General features: G+C 41.9%; 7 protein-coding genes across 8 annotated transcripts; 4 read left to right on the top strand and 3 right to left on the bottom strand.

Moving 5' to 3' along the window:
* Nucleotides 1-317: 317 nt before the first annotated feature.
* On the bottom strand, nucleotides 318-4565 carry Bili (FERM domain-containing protein 8 Bili). Its single transcript, XM_017164869.3, has 11 exons — nucleotides 4536-4565; nucleotides 3666-4037; nucleotides 2860-3599; nucleotides 2629-2795; nucleotides 2219-2565; nucleotides 1987-2148; nucleotides 1736-1924; nucleotides 1537-1666; nucleotides 1369-1467; nucleotides 1154-1304; nucleotides 318-931 (listed from the first exon to the last, which is right to left on the bottom strand). The coding sequence occupies exons 2-11, from the start codon at nucleotides 4031-4033 to the stop codon at nucleotides 801-803; spliced, it is 2484 nt and encodes an 827-aa protein (XP_017020358.1). The 5' UTR covers nucleotides 4034-4037; nucleotides 4536-4565; the 3' UTR covers nucleotides 318-800.
* Nucleotides 4566-6071: 1506 nt separating this feature from the next.
* Nucleotides 6072-9637, bottom strand: Clbn (Nuclear export mediator factor NEMF homolog Clbn). Its single transcript, XM_017165223.3, has 5 exons — nucleotides 9394-9637; nucleotides 8601-9330; nucleotides 7664-8535; nucleotides 6451-7587; nucleotides 6072-6389 (listed from the first exon to the last, which is right to left on the bottom strand). Exons 1-5 carry the CDS (start codon nucleotides 9447-9449, stop codon nucleotides 6191-6193), a joined length of 2994 nt encoding a protein of 997 aa, XP_017020712.1. The 5' UTR covers nucleotides 9450-9637; the 3' UTR covers nucleotides 6072-6190.
* Nucleotides 9638-9836: 199 nt separating this feature from the next.
* On the top strand, nucleotides 9837-10215 carry Mocs2A (Molybdenum cofactor synthesis 2A). The gene has a single exon (XM_017165182.3). It carries the CDS (start codon nucleotides 9943-9945, stop codon nucleotides 10213-10215), a length of 273 nt encoding a protein of 90 aa, XP_017020671.1. The 5' UTR covers nucleotides 9837-9942.
* A 7-nt stretch (nucleotides 10216-10222) lies between these two features.
* Mocs2B (Molybdenum cofactor synthesis 2B) lies at nucleotides 10223-11734 on the top strand. Of its 2 annotated transcripts, XM_017165180.3 has the most exons (5): nucleotides 10223-10354; nucleotides 10431-10737; nucleotides 10856-11128; nucleotides 11204-11475; nucleotides 11537-11734. In XM_017165180.3, the coding sequence occupies exons 1-5, from the start codon at nucleotides 10226-10228 to the stop codon at nucleotides 11675-11677; spliced, it is 1122 nt and encodes a 373-aa protein (XP_017020669.1). In that variant the 5' UTR covers nucleotides 10223-10225; the 3' UTR covers nucleotides 11678-11734. The 2 variants fall into 2 exon arrangements, with proteins under 2 accessions (XP_017020669.1, XP_017020670.1); XM_017165181.3 differs by lacking the exon at nucleotides 11537-11734 and having other exon boundaries at nucleotides 11185-11350.
* Nucleotides 11735-11831: 97 nt separating this feature from the next.
* Nucleotides 11832-14309, bottom strand: vig2. Its single transcript, XM_017165179.3, has 2 exons — nucleotides 13660-14309; nucleotides 11832-12713 (listed from the first exon to the last, which is right to left on the bottom strand). The coding sequence occupies exons 1-2, from the start codon at nucleotides 14141-14143 to the stop codon at nucleotides 11992-11994; spliced, it is 1206 nt and encodes a 401-aa protein (XP_017020668.1). The 5' UTR covers nucleotides 14144-14309; the 3' UTR covers nucleotides 11832-11991.
* Nucleotides 14310-15182: 873 nt separating this feature from the next.
* Nucleotides 15183-27235, top strand: TTLL5 (Tubulin tyrosine ligase-like 5). The gene is made up of 5 exons (XM_017165045.3): nucleotides 15183-15324; nucleotides 23768-23813; nucleotides 24011-24787; nucleotides 24847-25060; nucleotides 25121-27235. The coding sequence occupies exons 2-5, from the start codon at nucleotides 23776-23778 to the stop codon at nucleotides 26867-26869; spliced, it is 2778 nt and encodes a 925-aa protein (XP_017020534.1). The 5' UTR covers nucleotides 15183-15324; nucleotides 23768-23775; the 3' UTR covers nucleotides 26870-27235.
* Nucleotides 15186-21874, top strand: LOC108073425 (uncharacterized). Its single transcript, XM_017165044.2, has 2 exons — nucleotides 15186-15324; nucleotides 17739-21874. Exon 2 carries the CDS (start codon nucleotides 17872-17874, stop codon nucleotides 21622-21624), a length of 3753 nt encoding a protein of 1250 aa, XP_017020533.1. The 5' UTR covers nucleotides 15186-15324; nucleotides 17739-17871; the 3' UTR covers nucleotides 21625-21874.
* Nucleotides 27236-27586: the final 351 nt, after the last annotated feature.

Here is a 27586-nt window from a genome sequence, read left to right as displayed (position 1 = left end):
TAAATTGTCTAATTAACTGCGCTTGTTAAATAACATAAATATTACAAATCACAAGTGTGGTGCCGTTGAAACACAAGAATATTACTGTAATCTTCTATATACTTGCTGTATAAATATGAGGGAACGGTATTTATTTTAAGTCTCAATTTATACATACATACAAATTTTAAATATATACATAACCTATGTTGGCAGTCTGCCCTTACAGTTTGTACATATACTTTATTGTTATTATGTACATAATTTGTTTCAGTCGAAGGCTTATTAAACTAATTCTGAACGCATACGTCAAATGCACATACCGATATATGTATTTATCTTATTATATGCTACATGCCTTACACCTTAGAGGTAAATAAAACCAGATAACTCTTGGGGGACATTTTGGAGAATACTTGCATTAATTGTAAATTAAAATTAATTATTGCCAAAGGAAAATCGTACAAAAATGTAAATGCTTCATCTTGGTTTTGAGCAAGTTAACAAAAGTCAAATGGAAGTGACTTCAAGGAGATCTCTGCCGTGTTATTAAAAGCTAAACAAATAAAATGTAATTACTTTTAAAACCTAATGTTAGTAGAATTAAAATTCGGATACTGATCACGCTTGATAAAATTAGAAAACAATTAAATTTAGTGGAATTCATCGTGTCGATAACTGAGTGAATATGTTGATTCCATTTGCTAAAACTTTGCTTGTGAGTATATTTATGGGAATTTATCAACAATCATGAATATATGCACGAACTTTTTATGTAACACCCCTGTAACTTATGCCTAGTTTATCATTAGTAACAATTGTTAATAGCTTATAGATAATGATCCCATTTGCCCAATGCAGCGACCTCCCTCCTCGTCAAAGGTGGCCAAAGTCAATCTAGACAGCTTATTGCATAACACTCCATTTCCATTATTCTGAATAGGATTTGGCTCTGAAAGAGGTGTAAATAATATTATTAATATTTAGACAAGAATTTGGTTTATTTTAAGATATAGTAAAATAAATATCCCTGATGGTTATAACAGCTTACTTATATTTTTGTAGAATTGTCTTCACTCCATAAACTCCACAACTTTAACATATCCAAGTCTTATTTTTAATTTTCATAAACTAATTATTTGGGCCATCTAGTTATATAAAACCTTGAACTTACCATCGTGAAAAGGTTCTTGAGTGTTCCCCTCCTGCTTTTTGTTTCGTATTTGATCCGTAAAATGTGATATAAGTGCGTCTATCATGGCGGCTTGCTTGGAAAATATTTGCATTAGCTTCGAAACCTGTATTCCATTCTCAACAGCATCGAACTATAAGAAAATGATATATATTATTTAAAGATATTAATTAAGTATAAGGGATATATCTAAATACCTGAAGAAATATACAAGTCAGACATTCGGGATCATCACTGGCACTGGGCTTGGCATAGTCCCAAGACAAGTCCTCATATCGCAAGCCCAGCAAGAGAGTCTACATAGTGGTAAATAAAAGGTATTTCTTAGAACTACATATAGAGTTTTAAGGATGTAGGACACTTACACATTCATACGGATCAATGATAAACACTCCCTTTTCATTAACCGCAACTAAAACCTCCATATCCTTTTGGTTAACCAAAGCCATAATTCCCCTCACTGGCTGCTCAATCTGACCATGGAAGTAGGCGGCTCTAAAATATGTTTAAATAAGAAAAAATATTAAATTTAGATATAATTATAATTAAATATTATATATTTACCCGTAAAAGGGCAGTGCCCAGCAAAATTCCAGATATTTCCGCATTAATTTCCTTGTAGTTGCTGTTTGGGGAACCCTCTTAAACTGCTCCAACAGCTTGACCTCCGCAGAATTCTTCTGGCTTATGGGCAGCCACAACCAAGTCGAGCTCTTGGCTACATGAGGTGGCAAGAAACGAGCTTGGTTTTCCCTTTAACACAGAATTAAATAAATCTTAAATTGATTTATTATTCAATTTATTTCTTAACTCACCGAAAAAAGCCTATTGTGTGGGTATGCGAATTATAGGGCCCAAGTTCAATCCGAGCCTGTATGCCACCCAACATCAGTGAATGCACTGGCTCCATAATGTATCTACCCGTTAGCACATTGTTTCTGGCCTCCTCATAAAGGAGCTCTAAGATTCGATGATCCCTGGAAAATATTTCAAGTAAATTAATTTCTTAAGAAAATATACACAGAATTTAAAATAATTCGATTTTACTTGATCTTTTCCTCGTCTCTTTTCGAGAAGAAAACATTTCTCTTCAACACTATCATGGGCTCATCAAACTTTCGATCACTGGGACTGCTATTGCTGAACTTCTGGAGCAGATTGGGCCACGCCACCCTCACTATATAGGGACAGTGATGGGCCTTGAGCTGCATTTCCAATAAAGCACTTGTCATCCACAATCCAAACACACTCTGGGCCAGCAGCTTGTTGGATATGCCCAGCTCCTCGCAGCCCAGAGCAGCGGCCAGCATGACCTGGGATGGACACTGGGAGGTGCCCTCAATCTCCATGTGAACCGCCACGCGGGACATAAGATACACGCAAGTGGGGATTACCTTGAAATTTATATAAAATAAAGGTCAAATAAGATTTAATTAATCTTTGTTTAGGAATATTACATTTTGAAGAGCCCGGGTCAGGTTGGAAGCAGCTTTCCCAGCATTTGCGAAATTTGAAGTTGAGCTTGTGGTCATCACGCGCTTTTGGATTGCAGGATTGGATTGGGCATCATTGGCATTGTTGCACTTATGGTGTCCAGGCATGAATGAGGTGTTGGTTAGCACGCCTTAAGAAATAGATTTACAATATATTTATCAAAAAATAATCTAAATAGAAAGCGAGACTCTTACCAGAAGGACTTCTCAGGTCAGACAGGGGACAAAGTGCACTTGCGTTGTTCATCATGTTGGCGCCCATGTCGCCGAGTCCCCCGAGACACTGGGCATTCGAGGAGGCGGCCATTGCCGAGGACACCTGTGCCGGCGACAGGCAGTCGCCCTCGTTCTGCCCCGTGCTGACCACACTGGAGACACTGGCAGAGGAGGCAAAGGTGCTACCCACTGCCGTCTGGATTTGGGCGGTGGTCACCACACGGTGAACGGTGTACATGATCGGGGGCACTGCCATGGAGCCCAGCGACACTGGCGTCTGCTGGTCGCCGCACGTAACCACACCGGTGCTATTCTGATGGGTCTGAGTGGCTGCCACGCGACCACTGCCGCTGGCGCTGGGGAAGATCGCAGCACAGTTGTCGAAGGCATCTGGCGGATCGGTGACCTGCGAGGCCTGTAATTGCGGCAACTGATGGATTGGTTCTGGGTGGCTCATCTGGTGGTTGTGCTGAAGCGATTGCTGGATGTGGAGAAAGTTGGCCTGATGCTGCTGCTGCTGCTGCTGGTGTTGTTGGTGTTGTTGGTGTTGCTGGTGGAGCTGGTGTTGCTGGTGTTGTTGGTGTTGCTGCTGCTGCTGATGTTGCATGTGCTGTTGCGGTTGGTGTCCCTGGTGCTGCGGCATCCCTCCAGCCGCATTGTTGGCTATATAGTAATCATCGCGGCACTTGACATCCGTAGTGTTGTAATATAAATGCGATCTGGAAAAGGGTTCCCGAAATTAGTTCATTATCCCAAATAACACATAATTACTATATGCAACTCACTCATAGTCCTGAGTAGTTAGCTTCTTTCGGTTATACTGCAAAGTTCCTAGGGGAACGGTCATTATGTTGATATAGTTCCCAGCGTTGGCAGTAGTACTTTTGCTGCATTGCCCACTGTTGCTGCAGACCGATCCGGCATAGGGACTCCCCATTCCGCTGCCATTTCCACCAAGCGATTTATTGTTCCCGCTCCGCGGCACCAGATCCTTGGAGTTGTATCCCGACTGCGATTGACTGGAGCCGCAGGCTACGTACTCCTGCTGCCCTGCATTCATCCCATAGTTCATTTTGTTCGACGAATGTTGGGGAATTGACGACGCCGACGTCTGCTGCATAGCACTCCGGCAGTAATAATGATTTGGCTCCATGTTGCTGAAAAAAAACGGGAAAAGATTATAAGATGCGGAACAAGTATTATTTCAAACGTATATTCTAATAAATAATAAAAAAAGAGGTAGCTTGAGGTATTATTTTGAAGTACTTTTATCTGTTTTATATATTTTCAAAGTACTATAATATTAGTCAACAGTTTGTTATGCAGTAAAGGAGACATTTCCGGCCCTATAAATCATAGATATTCCTGATCAGCATAAGAAACCGAGTCGATCTGGACCCGTTTGACTTAAAAATTGTTTTTATCATTTCTTTTTTTATTTTTAGAAGGGGTTACATCGTTAATATTGTCAAAAATTGAATCAAATTTTAATTTTTTAATTTTAAATTCAGTATACAGGTCTTTTAACATAATGAAAACAAACATAAAACAGTTTTCCGATTTAAGATTAATGCTTCTTTGGCTAAACCGATATCTTATGAATTTTAAATATTTTATATTTTTTAGAATCAATATTTAAATATTTTTTTACTTACCGATTTTAAAAGATCATGTTTGATTTGGTACTAACAAATAGTTTCAATTACTGTCATTACCGCCTTGGGTTTTATTTGAGCAAAAAAGAGAGCCCTCATTTTATCTGGCAGCTGTGATAAGTTCACAAAAGTCCATCATTTTCGAAGACTTTGGTTATTAAATTGCCTATCTGAAATATTAAGGATTGTTTATGAATACTTATTATCACAACCTTTTTAAGATTTACAAAAAAATAAATAATCACACTACCTTTACTTATTTTATTTTGTATGTAAACAATTAAGTACTCTTAAAAAGTATTCAAATTTTAATTGTAGTTTAAATGGTAGTTAAGTAGTTTAATTGCTACTGATTAGAAAAGGTTTTAGATTTTAGAACATCTTCCATTAATGGTCATAAATAAACACAGTTTAAATGGTACCATAAGTAAGGGGTTAGAGTTTAAAATACATTTTAATGCTCACGCAATACAATATTTATATTTTTTGTGGATATTTATCTTTTTATTATAGGAAAATTCATCTAATAGATTTTGTATTTCAAAGCAGGTGAAATTGGGGGTATACATATATGTATATAAATATATACATGCACGTACATACCGACACGAACATCTGTACTTATGAATATACTTTTTCTATGTGCGTCATGGTAAACTTTAAATGCGAACTGGAAGTGTGTCAGCGCAGATGCATAACTTTTATTTTATAATTGGAGGCACGTCAACATTATATGTTAATTTTTTTCACATGGCACGGGGTAAAAAAAAAAAAGAGTCCTCCGTCCTTAATCAATACAGGCTTTCATATGTATGCATACACATACACACACGCACAGCACACACACACACTTACGGACACACACGCACACGAACGAATCCTTCTAACTGGGTGGGACTTTGAAGGCCATAGTTTTTCACCGAGCCATCGCCGCCTTTCCAACTCAATTTATTTGTCTTCGAACGGTTGAATTTGGCCAGGAAGCACTCCGAAAGTGGCCAAGTGTGTCTACATATCTGCGGAACTCACTCACGCACTCGATTCTGTGGCGTTGAAAAAATGTGTTACACGGATATTGCCCGAAAGATACATTTTCCGTGGTGTTGTCTTTGCTGGGTTGATGCGGGAGCTGCTGCGTGATTTGTAGGCCTCCTCGGCTTTGTTTGCTTTCACTCTCTCGTTTATATATGCCTTTATTTTTACATATTCCACGATATTGGGCTAGGCGACGTTATACTGAAGCGATTCCCTCTATATATCGAACGATGACGAGAACTTGGCGAACTTTTTAGTACACAAAATGCCAAAACAGGCGACTTAGCACCAAAATATCTACTTATACAACACCACTTTTGGACACAGCCAACCGAAGTAAACAAACACATGCAAACTCGGGCTCCGGGCACTGCGCAGGCGTCCCAAAATTGCTGCTTGAGATTTCGCCCAGCAACCAGTCTATCGTTAATCGGGATATTCCACCGTTACGAAAATCAATATCCCGCTTTATAGCGGCAAAGAATGATAAGAATCGAAAAATCAAATATCACGAAGTTTTCCTTTTATTTAAACAGTTTTTATAGTTACAATTCTCAATGTACTTCTCTTTTTTTTAAGTATTTAAAACACTTTCTACAAATCGTTATTTAGCAACCAATTTATTTGTGATACTTTTGCAGCTGCGGAGCCGACAACTTGACCTTTCCTGGTATATTCCTGGCCAGGGACTCCTCCTTTATGCTTTTCAGCAAGTCTTTCTCGCGAGTATTGCAGCTCTTTTCCTTGGCGAAGATATTCAGGGCTAACTTGGCAGCCTTTCCTCTTTTTCCGGTACCGGGAGTGAGCTTTACCTTGAACCTGCACAAAGTAAATATAAAATTAACTGGAATTTAAGATTAATAAAGGTTGGTAAACTGACTTGTAGTTCTGCAAGGCCTGGTAGGGAGCCACCACTGGGATGGCGAAGAGCAACTCATCTCCCTCATGGGGCTGGCCAGTCAGACTGTTCAGTATATCCACATCCCCGCCAGCGGGCACTTCATCGGCATCATCCAGTTCAACGGCGGGGTTCTTGGGAGCCAAATTCTTGGCCGGCTTCGCTGAATCCTCTTTAAACGTCACATTCTTTTCCACCACCTTTTCACTGCTGGACTGAGGCTTTTCCTTGCCGGAAGACTTGAGGATCATCATTCGGATTTCCCGCTCTTCATCGTCCTGATCCTTGTACTTTAACTTCATTTTCTTCAGCTTTCCCTTCTGGCCTCTCTTGACCTGGGAAGGATTCTTCGCTTCTGTGTCTGCTGGTGGTGCGGCTTCCTGCTTGGCAGCTTCTTGTTTAGCAGCTCGTGCTTTTTCTTCCTTTGTCTTCTTGGCACTGACTTGCTTCTTGCGACTAGGACCTGCCAAAATGATGGTGGTCTCCTCATCAGCAGGCTTCTTACTCAGCAGTTTATCAATGACATTTTCCTTGACTTCGTTCTCCTCGTTCTCGCCATTCAAAGAGTTGGCCCTCACTGTGATGCGACCCGTATCGTGTTCAATCTTCACTTCCGTATTGGGGAAAATAGATGTGTCCGTGTTGGAGCTTGGCTCCGATACATTTGCCAGGGGATTTTCCGCAGAATCCTCCTCATCGGACAGAAGATCGTGTGTAACTTCGGGCTCCTTGAAATCCTGCTCGTTCGCATCATCCTCCAAGTTGCGCACCTTGCGCTCTCCTAAATGTCGCTCTATAAAGCTGTCCTCCAACTTGAAGAGCAAGCTTAGGCCCATGGTGAGGTGGCAGGATGGTAGGAAATTCTTCTTGCCTCGAATCATAAAGCTGCCCGTGGCCAAGTACTCTCCCGTTGGTGCGGTCTTGCTGACCTGGTCGCTGGTCACCCAATAGGAATTGGTTACCACCTTGGCGTCCCAGGCCACGCTGTATGAAATGGCCATGGAGCCGGCTTCTAGCAATGTTTTGGGCGGTATCTCCTCACCGGTTGGATTTTGTATGATAACACTCGAAGCACCCTGGATCTCGGCGTGCACATAAATGTCCTTTGGACGCATGTACCTAAAATAATGACGAGTCATAGGGAGGTAGGGAGTCATTTAATAATGTGTACTTTTGTGTGAAAAACCAGACTCACCTCTTAACAATAAGCTCATTCTGCTGTGCATCTCTGCCTCCGATAACCAAGTAATTCTCAGAGCTTATAAACCAATAGAACTTCTCAAACCAGAACACTTTTCGGGCCTTGACAATGTTCGAAATGGTTCGGACTTCCTTGAGCGTTTGTTGAGTTTTACGCTCAGCCGATTTGAGCGCCTTTTGCGAGGCATCCACCGTCTTCTTTTCCTTCTGAGCAGCCGAACGCTTCATGTCGTAATAACGGCGGGCATTAGCCCAAGCGGATAAAGCCAGATCGACATCCACAACAGTCACCTCTGGCGTCTCATCATCGTCGTCGTTCTCATAGGGATCGCTCAGCATCAGGGAGATGTGATTCGTCTCCAGCTTCAGCTGCTTAATAGAACTAGCCACGGCATCGCCATTGGCCTGAGCCTCCTTCACCAGCTCGTGGATATCCGGCCAGGACAATTGACTGGCAATGGCGGACTGAACGGCTCGAATGGCATTGTCCACCAGACTTTGATTGGACGTAATCAGCTCAGCCTTCTTTCTGTCCACGTCCTGGACTTTGGTCAGCTCCTCCAGACGCTTGGCATGATCGTTCTTCACATTGGAAAGCTTCTTCAAAGCCTCACGCTCCTGATGCAGGGTTTTCATGTCGATTTTTTGCGATTCCTGTGTGGAGTAGAACTCATCAACGGCTTCCATGAAGGACTCGAACTGGGCATTTTCGAATTCTTTAAACTGGGCAAACAGGTACGGATGAAATTCGATATTTCGGAAGAAATATTCCACATTGCCACTTTCTGTTGGCTTTTCCTCTTTCACTTGAATGATGTAGCCCTTAGTTTTTCCACATTTTGCCTCTATGATGAGGTCTTGGACGCTCTAGAAGTAAAGACAAGGATGCAGAGATTAGATAAGCAAGTTAATCAAGTCTAGTTTGTACCAACCTTTACGGCTTGCTGCACAGTGGGTAGGTCATTAACCATGTCAAATGGCTTTTGATCTAGTTTCGGTTGATTCCGCCCTTTCTTTTGCTTTTTTCCGGTCTTCTCCGGTTTCTCCTCCCCTTCAGGAGTTTCAGAAGCCGTCTCCTTGCTGATCACACGATTGTCCAGGCCATGTGAGACTAAAACATGCTCTATTACCGCTGGGCCACAGTCCAAATTGGGCATTAGAACCTGCCGCAAGTAATCGCCGTTATTGGCATTTTCCAGCAGTTCAGCCACCTTCTCGGGCTGCAGTTCCTCGGTGGCCTGCTTGGCACGTTCCACGGGATATTTCTCACGCATGGCAAAGCGCAGATTCTCTCCCTCCGTGTGTGGACGCAGGATATAGAGCGTAGTCAGCTCATAGTCGGTCAGAATCAGATTACCGCGATCGTAGAGCTCCAAAATAACATGGTAAGCGGCATCGCCGGTGCCGAACTGGAAGTCCACAATACGATCGCCGCCCAGTTGCTGAATCTTCTCCAAACGCTTGTTCTTAAGATGTTTACGCAGCTTCATGCTGAACCCCGATGGGGCCATATTTTTGGGCCATTCGAAGCGAGTGGTGTGGAACCGGGTGCCGGACTCAATCAGCAGCGTGACCTTCTCCACAGCTCCGGTTCCCGTCATCCGGAACAGATACGTCTTGTTATCCACGTCATAGATCTGATTCACTCGCCAGCCGACCAGCCTGGAATAAGGAAAATACTTTAATTATTCGGGAGTTCCTTCGACAATGTATTTCACCACGAACTTTTGCAATTCGGCGACTCCGCAGATTATATCAAAGGTATTGAAACGTGTCTTCATGGCTCCAGCGCGTCAGTTGACGATGTCAACACGGTCCACGACAGTAACAGTCTTAAGTTAACAATATATTTTATAATTAAGTGTTAACAAACTCGCTATCTAGGATAGACAAGCAAACAAATTTAACTAGGAAAATAAAGAATGAAAACAAATTTTATTCTTCGCCCAGCAAAATTTATCGGTTGTATTAGAGATGGGCAAATGTCAAGCGGAATTGATCGATGTTTGAGGAACAATTGGAATGGAACATTCATGAATATATATTTTGAATTGTCAAAATATGATGCATTATTTAGTAAACAATTTATAGAATTATAATTCATAATATAGCTGGTTATAAATAAGAATTCAATTATTTTGTGTACAAATTTTTATGAAAATCGATACATCGATAACATGCCCTGTGGCCATATGTTTGGGTCGCCATCCCATATCTATCCATTATCACCGCAACTCTCGAAAGGTTTGGAAACAGAAGCTATTTCACAAGATTATGCCGACTGATGGACCTGTTGTCAATGTCCACGTGCTGTTTTTTGCCAAGTCCCGCGAGTTAGCCCGAACCCCCCGCTCGGAAGTGGATGTGCCCGCCCAGATCGTCGCATCGGAACTGCTGGAGCAACTAGTGGCCAGATTTGACCTGACCTCCATCCGGGACAACTTGATTTTGGCCCACAACGAAACATACATTGAGAACCTAAGCGATAAGATTCACTTCAAGGAGGGGGACGAGCTGGCCATCATCCCGCCTTTAAGTGGAGGCTAACCATATCGCCATGGATCACGTTAAGCTGGTTGAGGACCCCATTGACATTGCCCACATCCACCAATTGCTAGCTGACGAGGGCTGTGGTGCCTCGTCGGTTTTTGTGGGCACCACGCGCGATAACTTTCAGGGCAAAAAGGTGGGTTTCCTCCTATCTCTCGGCCAGGTATCAAGCAAATCAAATGATTAATATTTACTTTTTGACTTATGTTCAGGTGGTGTCATTGGCGTACGAGGCCTACGATAACATGGCCCTCAAGGAGATGAATAAAATCTGCTCGGACCTACGTACCAAGTGGCCAGAGTTAAGGCACATAGTTATATATCATCGACTGGGAAATGTGCCCGTCTGCGAAGCCAGTGTAGTCATAGCCGCCTCCTCACCACACCGATCCGATGCCCTGGAGTCTGTCTCGTTTGCCATTGATCAGCTCAAGACCCGGGTTCCCATCTGGAAGAAAGAGATATACGAGGGCGATCACAACAGCGAGTGGAAGGAGAACAAGGAGTCATTCAGGCCCAGTAAGAACCAGTAATTAACTACCATGACATGTATTCCTTTATAATTTGTACACACACATTTCCTTAAAATACAATTAGCTAGCAAATGATTTCTTTACTTTATAATCACACTTTCCAGAGAGATCAGTAAGTAATTTTAACTACTTGGCCTGTCCCTGCAAGGCCGAGGAGTCACCTGACGAAATTGCTGCACCACAAAAGCTGGTGCAAATTAGAGTTAATGATGCCGAGTTAGCCAAGCGCGTAGAGTGTTTTGTCAACAGCAAGCGGGCCGAAATCAACTCACAGAACGTAATTGACTTCAAGGCAGAAGATAAAGACCTGAGCGATTCCTGCGCCCGAACGCAAAGCTCCATAATAAAGCAGGAAAAGTCAAATTGTCATTTGAAAGGTTGGTAAACGCATTATTTACGATATTTGTGTGTAGATAATCATCATAATTAATAGTACAAACAATCTACTACAGTACGGCGCGTCAATAATCGGTCTGGACCCCAGCAAATGGCTTTCCGGCCCAACTACGAGCTGGAACTGAATAAACTAATGGGATCGCGTGACTTCGTAACTGACCCATCCACTGAAATGAAAAAAACGCTGCATAATTCACGTTTACAAACAATTGAATTATACATGGGCCTGGCAGCCGCACACAGCGACGAGAGTGTTTTTAGCCGAATCAAAAGAGTGGAAGACAGAATCCTACAGCTAGAGTCCATATCCCCGGAGTACAGACACTTTGTAAATATACATTTTCCCCATCTTCCATTGGCATTCTATAAATATTTAAATCTATTTCCAGACAAATCTCGAACCACCGTCGTCGCTGGCACCGACGCTCCCGAAAAAGATGCGAAAAAAATCATATTCTGCCCAGGAACTGGGCGCTTTCATCCAGAAACTCAAGGATGGTGACAGGGATTTAAATATACATTTAAAATAAATACCAAATGTCAATTGGTTTTAAAATGTAGTAAAAATTTATTTTTCAACATTTTAACTATTTTTAATAGTTATTTTAAATGCATAAATGAGGGTGAAATAATCCAAAAAGTTGTTTCGTTTAAAACTAAGGAATATGAATTAAGCGTGGCTGCTGATTTGTTTGTTTTGTTTATTTCGTTCATCGGTCGTCAAGCTTCATAGATTACGCCCGAAAATCTAAAGGTTATTCGTTAACCGGAGCTGCTTACTAATTATGTAATACGTGAAAATGTTAAACCTTATTCTCCTCCGTCTCTGTCTCCGTCGCCGTTCCTAGCACAGAGTGGGGAACTGAGCTTCATCGTCGACCTTCAGGGGCTTCTGGCCCGAGCGGCGCTTCTCTCCGATTCTATTGTTGTTGTCCTGCCTGTCATAGCCGTTGCTGGCCCCCGAGTTGTAGCGCGGGCCGTTACCGCGAGGACCATCGTTGCGATAACCTCCTTCACGGGGTCCGTCGTTGCGATAACCTCCCTCGCGGGGTCCGTCGTTGCGGAATCCTCCTTCGCGAGGTCCGTCGTTGCGGAAACCTCCTTCGCGAGGACCACCAACACCCGGGCGCGGTCCCTTGCGGAAGCCACCGGCCTTGCGTCCATCATTGAAGTTAAACTGAATGTCGACGATTCGCTGGAGGCGACCCACGCGCTGCGGATACAGCGACGGATCGTACTCCATCTCATCCTCGCTATTGCTCTCCTTTTTCTTGCTCAAAACAACCATCTTTTTCCATTCCGGATTCTCGACGCCCTCGCCAGCCTTGCGCAAGTTGTAGTTGGGCTTGGCGCGCTGGTCCCGCAAGGCCTTCCATTCGTCAAGGGTCATCTGCTTGGACTCGTCCTCCTCTGCAACGGCAGCGGGATCAGCCGACTGTTCGTTTGCCGAGTCCTCTTTGTCCGCCTGCGGCGCTGATTCCCCGGTCTTCTGATCCTCAATGTCCTGCTTCGGGGATCCCCAGTTGTGGGCACCACCGCCTTCGCGCTTATCGATGGCCTTGACGCCTGGAAAAATGGAAAAACGTTAGTTATTAGTGGGCCTTCGCATTTGACTGTAAAGATTAAGTCTCTCAAAAGCTATTACAGTAGAAATATTTATAAATATAAAATAAAATCGTAATGGCAAATACTGTTATCATCAGAAACCTGCAAAGCTCGCGAGCATTTCGTACTTTGGTAAGAGATTTGTAGATTTACATTGTAGATTAATCAGTATAGGGGTCATTGGGTTAACATAAGTTTTTAAGTTAATAAGTTAACAAAAAAACCTTAAGAAAACAATAAAACCTGTCATTCTAGGCCATAATTTGGCCTTGTTGCCTGTCATTCATTATAGCAACAAAATTTTATAAAACTTTATAAACCGTTAACATAAATTCTACTTTATATTAAAATATTTCAAAGCCAAAAATCACGTGGAGAACTGAGAACTCTAACAAATCGCAATCTTGTTGCCAAGTGCTCTCCTTTCTCATTTGCAGCATACCGCCATTGCAGGTTGATGTTTCTCTCTGAGAAAATTCATTTAGAATTTCGACAAATTTCCCGAATTGCTCAGAAAAACTATTTAAATTAAACAATTACGTTGTATAAACGGTGAAAACATAAACAAAACACCTAGAGCTGAATAAAACGATTATAAATTTAAACAAATTAAGATTTTTAGTGTTTTCCATGCCTATTTTCGAATTTTCTGGAATAGCCGGCTGCCAAAGTCACGTGTAAATTGAGAGTGGTGGGCAAGCACTTTTGTAATCTTGTTACCAAGTGTCCGGCGTGCTCCCATTTTGTCTACATTTTACTGCATGCCGCCATTGCAGATTAATATTAATGTTAAAATGCCATTTGATTCAAGTAATCAAGCAATGTAAATAAGAGAACAAAGAAAAAAAAAAACAGCCCTGGGTCTCGGAGTCTCACATATCGCGAATCTTGGGTGGGGTGTAATTACCGGTTTTATCGGATCCCGACTGGCGATCGAACTCGCGCTTGCCGAATTTCTCGCCGGCGCGGACGCGTGGTGGTCCCCTGTTATCACGATTGTTGAACTGGCGCTGCGGCAGCTCGTTGCCGAACTCTCCGGCATCCCGGTTGCCGCCGAAATTGCGCTGATTGTTGTTATTGTTGCTTCTGGCATTGAAGTTCCTCTCGCCGTTTCCGGCAGGAGCGTTAGCATTTCGCGGAGGCGGACCCGCCTTGCCTCCCTTCACTGGACTGGTGCCGCCGGCGGTCTTGGAAACCGCATTATTTGCCTTCTTGGCCGCAGCAGCACCCACCGGCTTGTTCTCCTTCTCCGGCTTGCTCTTCGGCGCCTTGGGAGCCGATGCCTCCGGTTTCTTGGCCGGCGCAGCGGTTACGGCTGCAACAGGAATCTGTGGCGGGGCATCGTCGTCCATGAACAACAGCTCGTAGCGGTTATTGCCTGAATTATCCATATTGAAAATGGTCTGCGGGTGACAAGTAAGCTGATTTATGATTATTTTCTCGGTGGGAGTGCGCGTCTCTAATCGCACATGGCCGGCTGGGATCGGTCGCAACGAAAATCGGTTCAGGTTTGCAAAAACGCGGAGCACAAATTACGCACCTTGCCGGAAACGAAAGAAAGAGAATCGATTGCGCATTCGATGCTTAAAAATCGTTTGACACTTGGTTATCGAATGAAATTTGCCAACCGTCAGTGATGGTGTTATGACACTACCGCTTTAGAGAGACTTGACAGCTCCATTGTGGCTTACACAAGTGCGAGCAAGACGACTATATGGTACTTATAATGCAAGTTTTAAAACATCTACATAAGATATATGTAATTAAAAGGTATATTAGCCAGTGCATTAGAGGTCAAAACTCAAAATGGTAAGGCAATGAGAACTGTATTTTACTGGATTCTTAAACTGTATAATATTACAAATTAAGGTAAAATAATATGTTTTCGGTGGCGAGGTTCTCGGGCTGCAATATTAGTTAAAAATATATATTATTTTGGTAATAATTACAAAATTTGTATGCATTTTACTGTGTCATAAATCCATTACTGTGTCATACGGCCATGGCGATACGAGGTTGATGAAAACATCGATGCTTCAAACATCGATATTTGTTGCAAGTCTTCCGTTGTTGTCCGATGTTTTTGTTGATTAGAAAACGTTCTCCATAAACCGAAAATTAAGAAATTAATAGAAACTGCAGAAATGGGTTATAATTAAAATTGTATATTCAGATATTTTGAAAACATAACATCGCGATAGTTTTCTTTGAAAATGTATCGATATTTGGGTATTTTGGTGACTTTTCACATCCCTAGTCCAGTCCAAAAATATCTGACATTTGTTTCTTTGATGCGTTGCCATCGAAATTCTCTGTCCTCTTCGGCTTAAATGCAAGTAACAAATTTAAGTTAGCGCAAATTCTCATTGTACTTTCGTAATCCGGCGCTAATTTGCGCCTTTGCGTATGCGTGAGAGGAAGCGGAGCCGCGGAGCAGAGTAGCAGCGAAGCAGCGTTTAGAGAGCCGAAGAAGAGAAGGAGGACGGGGATCTTGGCCATTGGATTGGGTGCACGAGCACGAGCTTCTAGAAATCGCAATTGGTAAAGGGGCCGTCGCGTTTGCGTTTCGCCGGTGAGTCTAAAATAAGATATTACTACTTCCCAATATAGAGTAAGTTATTCATAAGGCTAATTTAAGTGCGTGCTCGTGTGCCTGCGAGTGGGTTTCTCACATGAACACGGAACGGGACACATGCATAAACAAAAAAATCAATACCGCTTTAATGGCGACATGCAGTTTTTCTGTTTTCGTCTCTTCTTTTTTTGGGAGCTCTGCTCCGGCGTTTAACGGGCTTACGCTTCCCTGTATGGATGCGGCATCACCTTGACCTCAGTTCCTACGATTGAAATCGCAAACTCAATTTCCGGCGACAAATTTCGAGGAGGGGAAAACGAAGGCCTTAAAAGCCGCATTTGAACTTCGTGATGTCATATTATGACGTCGTTTTCACTCCTTTTTCGGATTTTTGTCGCATACAAATCGACGGTGCCTCTGTTATAATAAGGTCATGTCGGCAATAGGCCTCGTTTTACTTTTACCTGCATATGTTAGCTTTTGATTATCCTAGTTTCGGGGGTTGTTGCCTGCTGCTGCCACCCCTTCTCGCAAGTAATGCAGGTCTAACTGCTATTTTTACACCCTCAACCATAGATATACGGTATAAACGAAAAAAAACAATAGATATCTTAAAATGGAAACTCGATTAGAATGCGCATAAAGTCGAGGCTTCAAGTCCAAGATGTATAAGGAGTTGCAAACGTTTTTCTTAGTGAAAAACACTAAAAAAAGCGGCAGCTGAATTTAATGAGAAATCTTTGTTTTTAATGAAGCTGCAATTTGTTTTAATTTTAGATATTTGTAAAACCGTTGGCAAGCTTAAACACAACTACAAACAAATACCGTCTCTAAAAATGTTGAGATCTTGATATTTGGCATGAGGTTTTTGAAAACTACTTTAAAATGTAATTTTACATTTTATCAGTTAAAAAACCATATCAGAATTTGTGCCTGCCTGGAATTCTTTTACAATTTAAAATTAGAGGAATAAAGTCCTTGAGTAGGTACTCCTTCTAAATATACGGCCAAGGCTAAAACTTACTTTATTAAAGTAAAGTTTATCCCTCGAAAAATATTAATTCCAAGTTAAGAAAATATGCCATTCTACTAAAAGCAGGTGGTTAACCGACTTAAGCATGTTTTAATGCTCACAGCCCATCTTCGGATTTCTCCACCCCCCCTGGTTGAAAATATTTAATTAATTAAATCAATCGCCTTTACATAATTGTGTGCTTTTGAATACATTTTGGGAAATATATCTTACAACAATTGCAAGAATCAAGTTTTTCACATAATATAATATGTCAGTATTTCTTAATCTTAACCTTAATGATTAAGATAATACTAGTGTTCAGATTCTCCACTAACTGAAATTTTTTTTTCTAGTGGTAGTTTTATTATTTTTTTTTAATATGTGTTTTTATACATTTTTCTTATTTTATAGAACGATTTATTGTACGTTTCTGTGTCTGGTAATCATTTATTGATAACTGTCCGATTGATATGAAATTCTCTAAATTTAAAGAAATCTTGGAAAAGGTTTTCTACTATATACATTTTCATTTCAAAAAACCCGCAATGTTTCAAAAATGTACATGAAAAGGTGGACTTTTTGATATAGGCTAGATTCGTTGCTTGGAGTCTACCCTTCAAACGGAAATGTGGATTAAAAACGTACACTTTACTATATCCAAAAAATGTATTAGTTAAAAAATATGTAAACTTATGTAGAATAAGTACGCATTCACTATTCAAAAAGATGGCAATGATTTTAGCAAAGTATTACATTATCTAATTTCGATCTTTTTTAGGAAAAACTAAAAGAGATGATTTTGTGAGCGTAACCGGGAAGCGTACCAAATCTCGTAACTTTATCTCTTATAGTTCCCGAGATCTGCATCAAATTAATGTCTAGATCGAATCACTTTTGATACTGACATCCCCACATAAATTCCTGCTAACGAAAGAGTACTTCTTTTATAATTCCCGCATAATGTTCTAATTTTGCGGCAAATTAGCTTCGGCTACCTCCCACTTCCCGCTCTTTAAAAATGCTATCTATCGCTTCTATTATCCAATTGCTTTTGATACTTCTGCTACTATACCGTCTTTGTTGTATTCAAACGAATACGATGGGACTGGTGCATGTGATGTATGGAATTATAGCTAGAATTTCTGGACGACAAATAATGAAAATATCATACGCCTGCCACGAGTATTTGGTTGCTTTACTTGTGATCTATGTCCGTATCCTGCATCTACTATGTTCGACAAGTGCTTCCTTGTTCTCTGCTAGCTTAAGAAACATAGAATAGATAATTAATGTTTTAGATAAATAGAAAACAAAAAAAAAAAATATTTATAAGAGTAATTTTGGCTATTACTTGTATACATTTTATATAAAAGCTTTTTTTCCTTCAATTTTATAGCCACTCAATATCTGAAATCAAAACTCACATTAGTATCTGTTGATACGAATAACCAAATCGAAACCAAAAGTGTTAGTTAACTGCGAGCCACATGAACAGCGATTAATGTTTATAGGTATCACAAGCACACAAGATGAATACCAAAAACATTGCGCCCAACAGACCCATAGATGGGACAAAATTTCTTGAGTTGTTGACAACAGTATCATTGAACGAGGTGCTCAGATTTGAGTTTCGCAAATTTTCGTCGCAGAAATGGCAAAGCATGGTGTTGCAAGAACAGGGAAAGTACCAATGCAACTGCTGCAATGTCGTACAATGGGGGGAAAAAAATCTCTTCAGCCACCTCAGTGGTAAGAAGCACAACGCACTATTGATCGGTAATCCACAATGGCAAATCAGAATTAAGCCACTCGGTGCTCCAAAGCAAGCTGCCGGCAACAAAATCAACTCACCTTCCATATCCAAGAATCAGAATACTTCCAACACTAATAAGGTTCAAAACAAAAACGATAACAACGTGGCCAAGCCAGCAGCTAACACAAGTGGAAACGTAGCGCCACAGAAAGCCACTCCAAATGCTGCTGGTGGTAATAACCAAGCGAACAGGACCCTTCAAAGTCCGGGGATGAAAAAAGGACCCAACTTGACGGCCCTATCAAACACTAATAAGAACACGGGAGGGTCAAATAATCTGGGACAAAAAGCGCAGCCTCAAGTAAAACCACAGTCCCAACCAGGAAAACCAAATACTCAGGCACAAAAAGAACAGAACCAGCCACAGAAAGCACAATCCCAGCCACAGAAAGAACAGCCTCAACAGAAAGAACAGTCTCAACAGAAAGCACAGTCTCAGCCACAGAAAGCACAGGCTCCACAACAAACACAAAGTCAGACTAAGCCTCCGCAGGGCCAACAAAGAACACAACAAGGCCAAGGTGGGATGCAACAATCCAATTCGAAGAAATCACCAGACATAGTGAAAAATCCACTCGCCACCAAAATAACCTGTGTTCCGCTGGCGAACCTAATCAGTGCTACCCCAGAGCCTGTAACAGATGACAACAACGATGTCATCATTATAGATGAGGATCAGCCGGCAGAGGGTGACAAGAACTTGGCCGGTCCCAAGAACCTCAAACCCAATCAAGCTGGTCCGAGTCAGGCAGCTCCGAATCAGGCAGCTCCAAAGCCGAAACCTATGCCGAATCAAGCAGCTACAAAGCAACCTGTGCCCAATCAATCAGCTCCCAAACAAAATATGCCCAATCAAGGTGGTCCAAAGAACCCAACGGCTAACCAAGGTGGTCTAAACAAACCAATGGCTAACCAGGCGGGATCCAAGCAAAAGTCTACGCCGCCTAATCATGCAGGAACCAGAAATATTTTACCTATACAGAGATTGCCAAGCAAGAATGCCGTGGCTCCCGTTCGCTCTGTTCCCGCTGAAAAGGTAATAGCACCTTCGTCTTATGGCGGCCCAGGGATACCACGTGCAGCTCCGTCCTATCCTGGCACATCGAATAAACCAACTGGCATTACCTTTGATTCCAATTCACATCAAGACGAAATCATGAAGCTGGTTGGAGTTGAGTACGTTTTGAAAATAGTGAGGAGTCTGAACGACTTGAATATACGCTATTTGTGTTGCTTATGCGAAATAACCGTCACCGAGCAATCAATGCACAACCATTTGTTGGGCTACAACCACCGTCTCAAGTACTTTGACAAGCATTATCCGACTGCCATGCGTCAGTTCCGCCAGTATGTGTCCAATGTGCCCGAGAGCGATGTCTGCAAGATCATGATTCCCATATTCGATAAGCTTGCCCTGGCCATTGAGACGCATCATGGTCGAAAGACGCCCTTCCAATGCTATGAGCACTTCTTTGCCAAAGATCGTCAGTCTCTGATCTCCAAGGCCTTTAATCGATTCCATGCCTCGGAGAAGGTGGGTCCATCGTTTACGCATGTCGTGGACGCGCAAGAGGTGGATGAGTTAATAAAAAATGCACGAAGCAACACCCAGTGCGTTATGAACATGGAAAACCCGAATCCCTACATGTGTCCTCCGGCCTCGAATTATGCTGTGGGCTACCAGAATATGCCTGTGGCGGCGAGCAATGTCCCATCAAATACCGTCGACGATGAGACGCACAAGCGAATGGTTGAGAATTTTCTTCGAGACACTAGGCAATCCTCGGGAGATAATCAGAAGTCCCGAAGCTCGAAGCGCTCCCGGTCCAAGTCTCCACAACAAAGAAAGAGGGTGGCAACAACGAATCCCATGAAGAACAAGCTATGGAACCTCGAACGCTGGTCGGTGTCTCCACTGAGAGAAGGGGACATCTGGCAGGCCTACCGTCACATGGTCGATATGAAGGTTCGCGAACTGAACAACTCGTTTGCAACGTACAAGTCTGACCCGGAGCAGCATCCGAATTATCAGAGCGAGTGGCAAATGTTCTGGAAGCGCCGCAAGGACGAGCTTGTTCTCGCCGGGATCAACCATCGTTCGTACAACTATCAAAACGAATGGATTCATTTCTTTAACAATCGCCTTGAAGAACTGTATGACCAGGACATTGAGAACATCAAAGTAAAATGCCGCGAAAGATTGTGCCTGCCCATGACTAATAATGAATTGAGTAACAAAAAGTATCATGTCAATGTTCCCGAGCCACCTTCTTCCCCTGTAATAACCCACAACGAGCCAGTAGCCAATAGAGACGTTCAGAAAATGTCAGTCGATGAGGAGACTGAGGCTCCTCCCAATGTGATTCACGTTCTGCGCCTTTTAACTGCTTTGGAGGATTACCTTGGTAGCTTGGGGCCTTTTATTACCGAAATGCTGGCCAAAGCCTTGCAGGCCCAAAAACTTTATCCCGAGCAAATACATAGCCTAACGCTGACAGCAGAGAATTGTGCCATCTTGGAGACGGCAAAGGAAAAGTTTACTGGCCTCTTGATTTCGCAGATCTACGATCCCACCAAGGAGCGAGCATTGAAGAAGGCGATTAGTGACACGGAACTATTGCTTGAAGTGGCCAGCAAATACACCAATCCCAAAGATACCGTCGCACTTCCTATTGTTGAAAAGCAAACGCCGCAAATTGTAAACCGAATTCAGCAAAACGTCGAAAAGCCGTTGAATAAAACTGAATTAGCAGCCAAATTGGCATCGTCATTGGTATCCCAGGGCAAAACATCCATTAATCGCGAAGAACTGCAGAAAATCCTTCAAGTTTATACGATGATTGAGCAAAAGAAACGTCAGGATATTGGTGAAGCCCCAAGCAACTCGGGAAATTATCTACCCTCCAACTTGGACAATCAGTTACGCAGCAACTCTGGAAATCATCTCCACAACAACTCTGGATATCTCCCTAGCAATTCGGGAAATAATCTCCCCAGCTACATGGGAAATAATCTTCCCAGAGACTCTGGAAATTATGCCAGCAATTACTCGGAAAATTCTTTATCCCCAGTACGTCCAAGTCCCCTGATTTCAAACCCAATTAACAATGATAACTTGTTGACACAACACTCGGCTAGAAATTTAAATGTCGCGAACAATGCGAGCAACACGACCAGTATGTATACTGGTCAAAACTATCCCTCAAATGTGGCTCGCTTTAATAACCAAAACACTAACAGCATAACTAACACCACAAGCGCGTTTTCGGCTGATCGTGGACTGTTTGGATCTGGCGTATTATCATCATCGACATCATCGTATCAAAACAGTCAGTTTGGCACTGGACCGTCACTGAATCCTACCAGCAGCGTTCTGCGGAACGATATAAGCACTTCGTCGCTTTTCAACTTCAATACCCATTTGAATCCAACATACAACAACACCAACACAAGCCGAAGGAATTTCTAAATGATAATGATTATGTTAGCTTAAATATGAATTAGAATTATGATTGAACACCTACCTGTATAATTTTACAATGATGTAATCACTGAATTTACAAACCATCCGCATACATTGAAGATCTGTACAACATTTTAACAATGTAATGTAAATAAACTTCATAATTCGACACCTTTTAGTTTAATCATTTGCAACATACATACACACTTCAAAGATCAGAATATATTTACATGTCTACATTATTTTACAACATTAATTTTTCCGTTTTTTTATTGTAAAATATATTTGTAGCGTATTATAATTATTTCAGTGCAAGGAATACATTTCTTTACTCTGGAAAACAACGAAATTAGAGGTAGCTAACCAGATAGATATGATAATGTATTTTTTTTTTTTACCAAGTTTAGTAATTTTTAAAGTGGTAATTATGTGTGATTGCCAACGTAACACTTCCTTATTTTTAAAATAAAAATATCTATGATCAATTGGTTCTATCGTTCCAAAGGCAGAAATAAAATTAGTTGTTTTGACCGTTCCAAAATATTGTAAAAGAAAAACTAAACGTCTAGATCAAGTCGCCCGCTAATTAGGCAAGCAACATACTTCCTTTTTAAACTACTCAAAAATATTAAATATAAATAATAAAAAAAAAACTAAATATAAGGCTTAAGTTCAATTGTATTTTTATAAGATGGCCTGGTTCCAGTGGCACTACATACAACCTTAAAGCTTAAATTCTACTTCGCAAAAACTTCTGCTAGTAGAATCGACATAAAATGAGGCTGGAGAAATATGTATGTGTTCTCGGAAACAGGCTTTATACATAGTCCTTAAGTTTGAACTGAAACCGAACCGCACGTGGATAATACATCAACAGTAAGGAGGATTGTAACGAACAAGCAAAGATGTGCTTTAAAGATGGAACTGAACCCGAACTGCAGCAATTATCTAAAACTCCAATGGTTGGATTGAATTTGTAAACCCTTAATTTGTACAATCAAGGATAATATGGATTCAATAAATGTCTTCACAGAATACCGTAAAACAAGCCAAAACTTTTGGGGATACTTTAAGGTACTCAGATCTCCCCAACTCGCCGCCAATTAGTTTTTTAGATGTCTTAGTCGCGCTACAAACGCTTAGAATAAAAACCCAACATCTTTCGCTCCTAAATATTGGTTTTATTATAGATCAATCTTCTGCATCTTGCTTGAAAGCCACCGGAACCTCCAGAGATGGGGTGTTTTATGTTTTGGGAAAAGGTACGAATCAAATCGAATCTTATTCTTTATAAGTTATTCATTCCCGTGCAGATCCTTAATAAACTGATATCCATTTAAAGTCTAAGGTCAAGTTTCTATGGTCACTGTTAAATTTTTTGGAGTACATATAAAGTCCTGAAAATGCAGCTACTAACTGTGTAATTACAAGAGTTAACATTGACAGGGACACCCCTATAAAACCTTTTACGGTTCGACACAAAAGCAGTATAGCAGCTGGTTTTGAGTAGAGTAAATTTCTATGCTGCTCTTCGCAACACAAATCGGTGCTTATCAGCACTCTTTCATTATTTCGCGTTTGAATTAATTGGAAAACCAATTAACTTAACGGCAAGCTTATCTTGTACTTATCTTTCCTTTAACAGTGAGTGTAGAAACCGGCCCTAAATGGATTGCATTTCTCAGTGGATTCAATAGTTGATAAGGTGCAGATTTTAACAAGAACAACACCCAGTATCATAGATTCGAATTCGATTAAATCTCGGCTTACACAATTAAACTGGTGAAGGAAAGATGAATCGATGTAGTGACTTCTTCCTTTTTCACAAGGGCACCGAATTCTTAGCACTTTCCCTTAAATTATAATCCATTAACAGCGTAAATGGCGTGGTTCCTGAGAAGTTCTTGATACAACATTGCTCACACCTTTAATGTCAGCGTTCGTGTGGAAGGATCCTCGGCACAGCTCAGTCTTACTAGCACAATTGTCGAACTTATTGCCTTCTAACCGTTTCTTAAAATCAATTCTTCCTCTTAAAAAATCATACGCCCACGCCACTGATCAATATGCACTTACCATCTTAGGTTTAGTAAAAACATAGAATTTAGTCTGATATACAAATATTTATATATTTATTTCACAATTTCAGAAGTCGTTATGCCTTCTTCCTTGTGTGAACCACATACAAGTTCTTCGTAAGTTGAGTATTTTTTAAACGAAACACCTATTCTGTAGCTTCAAGCGTTCAATTGATAAAAATAATAATAACTTGGTAAATAAAACATATTTATTTTATCTGTAACTTGGGGCACAAAATAAATGTTTCATGTTTTAATTTGCTGTTCGCTTTGACATTAATACTTTATTTGTTTCGGTGTACATGGTGCTGTAGAGCCAATTTAGAATATCTAAAGCAGGATGATTGGATTACTAGTGGAAAGCTGGGCTCTCGCGAGGCAGTCCTGGTTTTTAGAACGAACATACTCAATCCGAAGACCCGCAAGACCCTATCGGAAAGGTCCTCCGCCCAGGCGCTGCTCGAGACCAAGAACAGGGAAGATTACGCTTCATGCCAAAAGGCGGAAACGTCTGCGCCAGCCTGTAGCAACGATGCTCTAAGCGGCGGCTCCACGCAGAAAAATATTTATTTAATAAAAAATCCACAAAATTGTGATAAATCGGATAAATTAAAGTTTTGTAGCCCCTTTAAGAAGATGCTTAACCGATATTCCTCGAGTGATACGTCCATTTCCAGCGAAGGCGAAGCCGAGCCTTCGCGCAGTATTGAAAACAAATCGCGAGTACTTAAGGCTAGTCAGAATTCCATAAATATAAAATTAGCTGAAGATGAAATGTCTAAGGAGAGTGGATACGATTCCCTGGGACCAGCCCAATCCCGAACGAATACGGCTGAAGCCAGCGAGGAGGATCCGGAGGCAACCAGCGAGGACGAGGTTGAATGTGGCGTCAACATGCCGGCCTATAAGCTTAACATAACGTACAAATTCCAGCAAACGGAAACCAAGTTGCTGCGAAAGCTCTTCAATGTCCATGGCCTTACCGAAGCGCAGGGTGAAAATAATTTTAACCTCCTCTGGACGGGTGTCCACATGAAATTGGATATTGTCAGAAATCTGGCGCCGTATCAAAGGGTTAATCATTTCCCCAGGTGACCGTAAAAACGCCAAAGTCTTTGCTCTATGCTAATTTGCTTTTTACAATTTACAGATCCTACGAGCTAACGCGAAAGGACAGGCTGTACAAGAACATTGAGCGTATGCAGCATCTCCGTGGGATGAAACATTTTGATATTGTGCCTCAGTCCTTTGTCCTGCCCATTGAGTCCCGGGACCTGTGTGTGGCCCACAACAAGCATCGCGGACCGTGGATAGTAAAGCCGGCAGCGTCCAGCCGTGGAAGGGGAATATTTATAGTTAATTCGGTAATATTAAGATTTCTGCATTTTTTCACTTAAAAATATTAAAATATTTATTCCTTGCAGCCCGACCAAATTCCGCAGGACGAACAGGTGCTTGTCTCCAAGTATATTGTGGACCCGCTGTGCATCGACGGCCACAAGTGTGATTTACGCGTTTACGTGCTAGTGACTTCCTTTGATCCCCTGATTATTTATCTTTACGAGGAGGGCATCGTGCGTCTGGCCACAGTGAAATATGACCGGCACGCTGATAACCTATGGAATCCCTGCATGCACCTGTGCAACTACAGCATCAACAAGTACCATTCGGATTACATACGGAGCTCCGATGCCCAGGACGAGGATGTGGGCCACAAATGGACGCTGTCGGCCCTTTTGAGGCACCTTAAACTCCAGAGTTGTGATACGCGTCAACTGATGCTGAACATTGAGGATTTGATTATTAAGGCCGTCCTGGCCTGTGCACAATCCGTCATTTCCGCCTGCCGCATGTTCGTGCCCAACGGCAACAACTGCTTCGAGCTGTACGGCTTCGATATATTGATAGACAACGCCCTGAAGCCATGGCTTCTGGAAATCAATCTGTCGCCATCAATGGGCGTTGATAGTCCGTTGGACACGAAGGTGAAGTCATGCCTGATGGCCGACCTACTCACCTGCGTTGGCATTCCGGCCTATAGTCCAGAAATGAGATCTCACTACGACCAGAAATGGTCGCGATTCCAACGTAGTTCCAGCTGCCAAAGGCAGCCAACCGCCTACCCCGGCGTCGCCCTCGCGCAAAAGTCAAAGAAAACGAAGAAGAAGGGAGGAGCAGCGGCAGCCGCTGCCAACGTTCAGGCCCAACTTACCGGCGAAGAGCAGCGCATTTTGCGCCATACACGCCAACAGTATTCCCGCCGCGGCGGATTCGTACGTATTTTCCCCACGGACGACTCCATGCAGCGTTATGGTAACTTCCTAGACTCCAGTACTGGCATTCCCATTTCCACGCCGACGGTGCAAAGTCAGACATTCCAGACACCGGTCTTGCAACACAACTACAACCAAATGCTGCATCTGAATCTATACTGCCAGGATGCAGGCCGGCATGGCAGAGACGATAACTCGGAGGAGAACCGCATTGGGCAGTACGAGAGGGCCCTGGAGACCGATTCAGAGATTCCGTTCGTCAAGAAGGCGGCGGTGGCCAAGTGTGAGGAGGAGGGCCGCAGGCTGCGCAAGGTGATGCTTAAGAAGATTTCCAATGGATCGGAACTGACTCAGTTCCAGGCGCGGCAGACTTTCAGCTTGTATTTGGAGTCGGTGCTACGCCGCCTAACCGAGGATCCCAAGGACAATCACGAGAAAATTATCCTGAAGTTTTTGAACAAATTCGGGGGAGCCGTGAAGCCGCCAGTTGTGTTCCGGAATATGCAGAGCCTCAAGGTGGCCAGCAAGGCCCGATCGGCAATGGTAGCCAAGCTTCTGGGCGACTTTCTGGAGAACTACAAGCGGGACACCGAGGCGTATGTAGATTCGTTCGATCACTTCGGGATGATACCATCCAGTGCCTACAATCAGTTCCTGATGCACGCCCAAGAGTCCGACTTGGAGGCAGTGCTGACTCTTCACACCAATGTTACCGGAATCATGCCCTTCCTGTACAATCGATGTGGACTGTCAGTGCCACCAACGCCGCCGATTCCGTGCGGCTTGCACGGATTTTTAAGAGCCCTCCCCTCCATGGTGACCACCTCCGGTACGGCCAGGGAGCTCAGCAAGTACGATGGATACTTCAAGAACTGCGACAAGGAGAAGATATTCCTATAAGAGACCCGGAAGCACACATTAAGCGAGGCTTAAGCATCTATTTAGCTAAATGTTCGAAGCTTTTGTCCAGTCAGTAATACTTGGTAGTAAGCCAAATTATTTTTGTATTCAAATTTTCGCATTAAGGCAGAGGATTAAACACAACATATAAAACTGTTATAGGAGACAACGAATATAAAAATGTAGTTTTTGAACTGCTTTATAATAAATTAAACGGAAATAGCTTTTATATTAAAAACAAGAAGGTCAACTTTTTCTGCCTGCAACACAACTCATAGCTTTAACAAATATAATACTTTCTACGCCAAAGATATATGAAACCGAAACTTCGAAAATAAACGATAAATGCACAAAATAACAAAACAATCCAAACGTCTTTACATTTTATATTTACATTTTAAGGTTTTTTGTGAATTATTTAAAGGATGTTTATAATGAAAGTATATTTTATATTCCATAACTTTGTCTTGTTTGATTTTAATTTTATATTTTAATTCTTTAAAATATTTTTGAATTCGTTATACTTGAAATATTTAGCTGAACGGCTTTAAACTTTATTTATATTATATATTATATTCTATAGCTTTGGCTTGTCTTTATGTTTAAAACTTAACTTAAACTTTTATATCACAATCCTTTAAAATATTTTTAAATTTGTTATGTTTTTGAAATATTTAGGTGTTAAATAGTTTGATTTGTCATTTATATATAGTTTAT

Source organism: Drosophila kikkawai, chromosome 3R, assembly GCF_030179895.1.
Source record: "Drosophila kikkawai strain 14028-0561.14 chromosome 3R, DkikHiC1v2, whole genome shotgun sequence".
NCBI classification, from domain to species: domain Eukaryota; kingdom Metazoa; phylum Arthropoda; class Insecta; order Diptera; family Drosophilidae; genus Drosophila; species Drosophila kikkawai.
The sequence above is the reverse complement of the archived record's forward strand: the minus strand, read 5'-3'. Positions and strand labels throughout refer to the sequence as shown.